Raw genomic sequence first — 8154 nt, forward strand, 5'->3', positions numbered from 1 at the left:
TTGTTTCAACTGCCTAAAAATGGTCGAAACCAACATTTGAAGAAAGAAAATTTGAAAGAGTTCATTCACCCCCCTCTAAACTCTTTCCCGATTATAACAAGTGGTATCATAGCGGGGTTTTCTCAAACACTGATACCTTTTTGAACACTTATGACTTCTTTCAATAAAATTCCAATGTTCTCTAAAGAAGATTATGATGATTGGAAAATTCGTATGCAGGCACATCTAGCAGCCCAAGATGATGATATGTGGTATATTATCACAGCTGCCGCTACAATCGAAGGTACTCCTCAGATGGTAGAAAAGCACAGATTCGAATGGACAGCTGAAGACAAAAAGAAGGCAAATCTGGATACCGTTGCAAAAGACATCCTCTACAAGACTTTGGACAAAAATATGTTTGCCAAAATTAAAACTTGCACTACTGCTAAGAAAATATGGGAAAAACTCACTCAATTATGTGAAGGCAACGATCAGGCAAAAGAAAACAATTTAACTGTCGCCATCCAGAAGTTTGATAATGCGAAAATGAAGCCAGGAGAAACTCTGGCAGAATTTGATGAACGTTTCAGCGGTATTATCATCGAACTCATTTCATTAGGAAAAGATTATTCTAATCGTGAAATTTCCTTGAAGGTTATGCGAGCTCTTCCAGAGAATAGGACGTAAAGACTATAGCAATGCGAGAATCCAAAGATCTAAACAAGCTGGAACTTCATGATCACTTCGCCGACCTTAAAGCGTATGAGTTTGAGCTTAGGATACGTACTGAAGAAGAACCATCCACCTCTCAACAAACAAAGGCATTGGCAGATACCATAGTGACTCTTCCGATCGAAGAGTCCACAAATAAGAAATCGGCTGAGCAATTAAGCAATGAAGCCATGTCTTTATTTGTTAAAAAATCCAGTAAATGCATGCGTAAGAATCAATCACAGATGAATAAACCTCACTTCAACAAGGACCATACTGATGATGGTCAGGCTTGTTTTAACTGTGGAAAGAAAGGACACTTTATTGCAGAATGCAACAGGCCAAGAAAAGATGAAAAGAAATCAAGTGATAGAAGACGAGTTAAAGACAAAAAAAGATTCATAAAAAATAAGAGTCAGCAAGTCTTAGTTGCAGAAGAAGATAACGACAAATGGGCTGAATCAGAATCTGAAAAGTCCATCTCTGAAGAATCTTCAAGTGAAAGCGAATATGAGAAAGTAGAATGTCTCATGGCCAAAGAAGATCAAGAATCTACCCATGAAATGGTATTTGACTTTAACTCTGATGAATTCACACGAGAAGATCTTGTCACCGCACTTTACGATATGGTAAATGAGTTTAAGAGGCTATCACAGCAGTTCAATGAAGCCAAAACAGAAAAACAAAACTTGGAAAACAAATTAACTCTCTCTAGCTGTGTGCAGCAAAAAGAGGTTGATAGTTTGAGAGTAAAGTTAAGTCTGTTAACGGCTGAGAATGATGACCTGCGAAGATTGTTCCATGCTACGTAAAAAGAAAATAAACGGTTGATAAATACAATCAACACTTGGAACAAGTCCTTTGTTTCTCTTAATAGGACGCATGAAATGCAGAAACCGGTCGGAGATAGAACCGGACTAGGTTATGGCATTAATGAATGCAGCACCTCTGGAGGATCAACTCAACCGTTACTAGAGAAAGATAGTTTAAAACCAATTAAATTTGTCAGATCTAGTACGGTATATGAACATGATAAGACTGAAGATCAAGGTACTCAGAATGTAAATCTTGAAAACAACAGAAGGAGATGTGTTTTACAAAATCTGCAGATCCTTGTACATCTTGGTACCACCTGGGTGAATAGAATACGGAGATGCGTGTGCCTCTGACAAGATATCTTCTCTGATCGAATCAACACTAGGCACCCACATTCTCCCTCTGTACCTCACAATACCATCAGACACTGTGTAGAGTACACTGTCCTTGGCTTCGTCTTTCAGCCTCCATTTCTGCAACTGCTCATATGAAGGTTGTCCTCTACGGATTCGGTCTAGCAAATCGGATTTGACTGTCAGATTAGACAGTTTAGGAGCTCTGCCCTTAGGATAAACCTCTAACCCAAATCTCTGAATCTCTGACTGAAGAGATCTTTGTACTGACAACTGTGCTACGACTGCAACTTTACGGCTCAAGGCATCTGTCACAACATTAGCTTTCCCTGGATGGTAGCTAATATCACAATCGTAGTCTTTCACCAATTCTAACCACCGTCTCTGTCTCATATTAAGCTCTTTCTGCGTGAAGAAATACTTGAGACTCTTGTGATCAATGAATATCTGGCATTTCTCGTCGTACAAGTAATGTCTTCATATCTTCAAAGCAAAGACAACGGCGGCTAACTCAAGATCATGAGTCGGGTAGTTCTTCTCATTCACCTTCAACTGCCTGGAAGCATAAGCTATAACCCGACCATGCTGGATCAACACTGCACCTATCCTGAGCTTAGATGCATCGGTGTATAACACAAAATTTCCTTGCCCTGATGACATGGCTAACACTGGCGCTGAAATAAGAGCTTGCTTCAAGGTATCAAAGTTCTTTTGACATTCATCACTCCACACAAATTTAGCATTCTTCTTGGTCAGTGAAGTGAGCGGCACTGCTATCGATGAAAACCCCTGAATAAACTTACGGTAGTAACCTGCTAAACCCAGAAAACTGCGGATCTCTGAAGCGTTCTTCGGTTCAACCCATTCCTTACTGCTACTATCTTAGCTGGATCAACCTCGATACCACTACTAGATATTACATGACCCAAAAACGCTACATTCTCCAACTAGAATTCACACTTACTAAATTTTACAAATAACTTGTGTCTCTGCAAAATCTGCAACACTGTACTCAAATATTGAACGTGCTCCTCATGGCTCTTCGAGTAGATAAGAATGTCGTCAATGAATACAATAACGAACTGATTTAGGTAGGGTTGAAATACTCGGTTCATCAAGTCCATAAAAATAGCTGGAGCATTAGTCAGTCCAAACGGCATCACTAAAAATCGTAATGTCCATATCTAGTCCTGAAGGTTGTCTTAGTTTTACTTTACTATGACCTCGAATTCTGACTTTTCTCACAATTCCCAATTTAGAAATGGAGGTTAAAATTTATCGTATCTTACTTTCCTTATACTATACCCGTAATGTTCATCGATCTATTACCTTAGCATTTATGCAATTCAACCTAAGAAATTTTAGCACCAAAAGTTACTGATCAACTTCTATCCGTGGTACTACACTCAAAAGGACCTTATCTTAACCCCGTGATAATGTTGACCTACGATCCTTGAATCGAATCTTTACCTTACGATACAAAACTTACGTAACTTAGCTATTTATAAGTACATCCCAAATAAAGATTGTTACTAATCTTAACTTTCGAGTAACGTTAATCCATAAAACCCCAAAATATACAATATCGATATTCTGCTTAGATAATAAAACCTTCCTAGCATCAAACACATCCTTAAACTATTTCCTTCCCAATTACATTATATTTGAGGCCTAAGACACTTAAACTTTCCTTAATGGAACGAATGTCACACTTTGACGTATCCTCAATACTTAATTCATTCTAATGTATAAAGCTTAATAAGTTTCCCCTTGTTAATGATAGACTAATTTTAATAAATCAACTTTACTTATAACTCACATAATTCTAGAATCCTCATGTAAAGCTTTTAGATTTCTTACTCGATAAAAATCTTAATATTCGACCATTGGTAACCTATGTTGAATACAACTACTTCCCTTTTGTTTTTATTTCACCCAATATCCCCATATGATCATCTATTTCATAAACTTGAAATTAAAACTTACACAACCCAAGTAGTCTTAGATAAACTAATTCCAGTACTCATATACACTTAATCCTAAGTTTCTTAATGACTTACAAAGATTCCTCAATACAAGGTGCATGATAGGGCCTCTTGCCACGCCTGTCGACCTCAATGTCCATCTGGTCCTGCCCTGCCGCCAAAGCTCTCGACACGGCAACTGTATAAGTCGTAGGACCAGCAACCCTGACACCACGGCGCAAGATCGACCGCAAACAATCCATAAAATGCCTCAGATTCTCCCGGGCATCGTTAACAATTAGGGGCACAAAGTAACACCCCCTCTCAAACTCCCTGACGAAGTCTGCCACGCTATTGTCTCCCTGTCGCAGCGAAATGAACTCTCTGGTCAGCCGAGGGCGTACTTCTTCAGTGAAGTACTTGGTGTAGAAAACCTCCTTGAAGCCATTCCACGTCAGTATTTGTAAGTTCAGTGACACTGACGCGCCTTCCCTCCAAAGCGTGGCGTCTCCAGTCAACAAGAAGGTGGAACATCTAACTCTGTCTGCATCCTACAGCTCCATAAACGCAAAGATTACCTCGATGGACTTAATCCATCCTTCAGCTATCATCGGGTCAGTAGTCCCCGAGAACTCCTTAGGATTCATCCTCCTAAACCTTTCGTACACAGCCTCTGGTCTGGGCCTCGCCCCTGTGTCTACTGCAGTCTGGTTCCCCACAAACTGTGCGAAGAACTGAGTCATACCTGCAAGCATCTGTGCCTGCATATCTGGCGGTGGAGGAGGAGGAGTGTCTCTCCCCTCCTCTCGAGTCTCTCTGTCCTCATCCCTTGCTTCCCGATTAATCATGCGACTAGGAGGCATATTGTACCAAAATTTTCCCAACACATAAACCCAACATGCATGAACATACAACTAATATCATAAGATGCACGTAAATCGAATTAAAACATGGACATGCTGAAATCATGACTTAATGCTTAATACATAACATAATTCAAAACTTTAAAACTTACAGACTTGAGGTATGGCTTCGTGAGCTTCTCACAACTGGCAGTAGGCATAACCCTTTACAAGAACATCGCTCTGCTACCAATTGTAACGTACCGTACTTTTAAACTACTAGAAATTTGCGGAAAATAAAATTTTCTTAAATATGAAATAAACTTTCAAATTGCGATCATCCATAATCCGTTCTAAAAAAATAATTGCAACCAAACGTTCAAAATAAAAAATTTTGCTACAGCATTTGACTAGGCATCATGACAGTAACATAAAACCAGAGTATTTGAAAATTTCATAAATTCTTAAAAACATGGTGGTCCTCGGGTTTAGCCTCCCGCTCAGTCAAAGCCAGCTCACTGGTCCTCACCTCTCGTATCCTCAAATGCATCCTCACCTGCATCGATCAAGTCTAGTGAGTCTAAAGACTCAACATGTATAAACTGGGAGTAACGAGTAATATGTAATAAAATCACATGCAACTTTAAAATAGAGCGTACGTACTTGAAACTTGAACTTGCATACTTAAAAGCCTGAACGTAACATACTTGAAACTTGTGCATACATACATAAACATAGACGTGCCATCATCATAAGTCTTTTCTTAAACATGCTTGCATACTTGTACATAATTGAACATTCATAAACTTCATCATTTTACGTAGAGACATGTTTCAAAGCAAGTGACCCATACATAAATACGCCTGATCAGACTAAACAACAGTACTGGGCTGACAGGGAAGATCCACTGCCACATACATGAGATCCCCGTTCATGCTTTAACGGGTGGATTGGTCCTCGTTCATGCTTTCATACTTTAACGGGTGGATTGGTCATCGTTCATGCTTTAACGCTTCCCAATTCCTATCTAAACTCGTTCATGCTTTAACGGGGTGGAGAGGTCCTCGGCCACGTTCCCCGACTTCCAAACCTATTCATAATTTTGTCACGAGACATTTAGCATACCTCAAAAACTTAAAATATTTTCTTTTGGACGTCGAACATACATATTTGGCGTTGAGAGATTCGTTGGATCTCGCTTGGGGCCGCTGCTGCAACATACTAACATGAGTTCAAACACTTATCTTTCATAGCTTAGACGTAGGTACTCGTGCTTACCACCGAAGTAAATAAATGGCTTATGACATTCTAAATCTCTCGGGAATTGACCTCGTTTAATAATCGTACTAAGCCATGATATAGAACCCAAAAACAAATCCTATATTTTTACATAAATAAATTTTAACCATCGTACTAAACCATGATGTATAACCCCGAAGCAAATCCTTAAAAAAAATTAATTTTTTTTAAGAGGAGTGTACACGGACCCTATGTAGGGGTCCGGGTAGGCACGAAAATTTCGTATTTTTGAAGAAAAAAGGACACGGACTCCGTGTCGAGGTCCGGGTACATGCTGGACATGGAAATTCACGAAAATTCACTAACTTAATGATTCATTCTTCCAACCCAAGCCTAAGGATCATGAATCAACACCTCAAGACTCATCCTAAGATGCTATTACCTTGATTCAAACCCGTACAAACACCCCAAACGTACCAAAGCATCGACAAGCAACATCAATACCACAATAACCCGTAATTCGACATCGTTTCGCTTCCTACGACTTCTATTACATCCCAAGCCAATCCCGACCCAAACGAACCACCAAATAACACCTAAACACATCCCATAACATATCTAAATGCAGTAACACAAGCCTGGCGGTGCCCAACGAAGCCTACAACTCAAAAACTTCAAAACATGATGAACATCATTTTCATAAGATCGCGGGTTTGAGCAGTCACACAAAAACAACCATAACTCACTCGTTTCTTGTCCAAAAATTACGAATTTTATGTCAAATCGAATGTATCAAAAAGATCTACGTTTTTATGTTGAAAATAATTTCAGAAAAAGAACCGAAATTACACAGGAACCTAAATGACAGAAAAAACATCTTTTGAGATCTAAAATGTTTCAGAAATCGATTCAATGCATAATCGCTCAAACTTTGCTCATAATAATCAAACTTTCAAGCATAACATACATCAAAATATCTACTATGACAATATCGATGCATAAAATGAAAGAATATACATGCCTTTGATCTTTAAAACTCACGATACAGTGAATATCGAAGAGACACGGTGCGGTAAATGATCCGGGCGACTTGAGGCACGATTTTTGCTGCTAAATCAACAAAGTATTGCTGAAGGAAATTTGGAGAGGAAGGTGGTGATATGGAGGCTGCTGAAAGAGAGTTTCAATAACTCTTCTCTTCTCCTCTCACCATAATAAAATAAAGAAATGAAATGTGTGAGTGTGTGTATACGTGAACATATGTGTGTGGTGTGTGGGGTGTGTGTGTGTGGTGTGTTTGCATCCACATAATTGGTAAGTATAAGGTGTGTGTGTGTTTTAATAGGGGGAAATTTGTTTAATTAATTTATTAATTATGTCAATTAAAATGTTAAGCCAATTATCAAGTTAATAAAATTCTAATCCCATAATAAATTTACTAAAATCCCCTAATTAAAATAAAATCCAAAATCGATAAACTTTAAAAGTTTAAAATCTTAAAATCACCTAATATTTAAATTAGGCTTTAAAAATGTTAAAACTTCATAAATCATTTAAAAGTGTCCTTTTCTGAACTTGAAATAAAATACCATATTTTAAAATTGCCAAAATCGTCTCCGGTCTCTTTCCCTCGATTTCGCTTCGAATATTCGTCTGAAACATAAACTCGAGAAAACATTTTAACGTGCATCAAATAAACATAAATAATTAAAATAATGAAATTTCATAAATCATGCATCTCTAAAATCATTTTAAACTTAAATAAATAATTTAACAAATTAAATAAATGCACGGGTTTCACGTATACTGATTTTGGGCTCTACCTATGAAGCCCTTAGTAGTTCCCCACACGCACTGTCCATAATGTAGGTGATTTCACTTCTTGCACGGTGGTCTTCTGCAGGTTTTGGCGCTCTAGGGTTTGGTGGTTTTTGTGGTCCTAGCTTCTTTACTTGACCTTGGGGCTTTGATGGCCCTTGAGGTCTAGGTGGTCCCGTGTATGGCTTTTTATTTGGCTGTGAATTATTTTGGTGTTGTTGTCTCTTGCGCTGCATCTCAAAGTCAATGTCCTTCAAAGATTGCTCAGATTGAAACGCTTAAGTAGTGGCAGTATCATCCAAGGGACGCATCATCATAACGTTGTGTCGTATGGTAGGTCGTAGACCATCCATGAAGTGTCTAAGCTTCTCCGCAGCATCCCTCTCAACAAGGGGTACAAAGTGGCAACCCCTATCAAATTTCCTCACA

The 8154-nt window shown here is 38.6% G+C and overlaps 1 protein-coding gene across 1 annotated transcript; it reads left to right on the forward strand.

Annotated features, from left to right (window-relative positions):
- Positions 1 to 213: 213 nt before the first annotated feature.
- LOC142528370 (uncharacterized) lies at positions 214 to 669 on the forward strand. The gene has a single exon (XM_075633410.1). The coding sequence runs from the start codon at positions 214 to 216 to the stop codon at positions 667 to 669; it is 456 nt and encodes a 151-aa protein (XP_075489525.1).
- Positions 670 to 8154: the final 7485 nt, after the last annotated feature.

This window comes from Primulina tabacum, chromosome 16 (assembly GCF_025594145.1).
Source record: "Primulina tabacum isolate GXHZ01 chromosome 16, ASM2559414v2, whole genome shotgun sequence".
Classification (NCBI taxonomy): domain Eukaryota; kingdom Viridiplantae; phylum Streptophyta; class Magnoliopsida; order Lamiales; family Gesneriaceae; genus Primulina; species Primulina tabacum.

Bases quoted from the DNA above. Each gene is read 5' to 3' on its own strand.
- LOC142528370 (XM_075633410.1), top strand. From the start codon at position 214: ATGCAGGCACATCTAGCAGCCCAAGATGATGATATGTGGTATATTATC.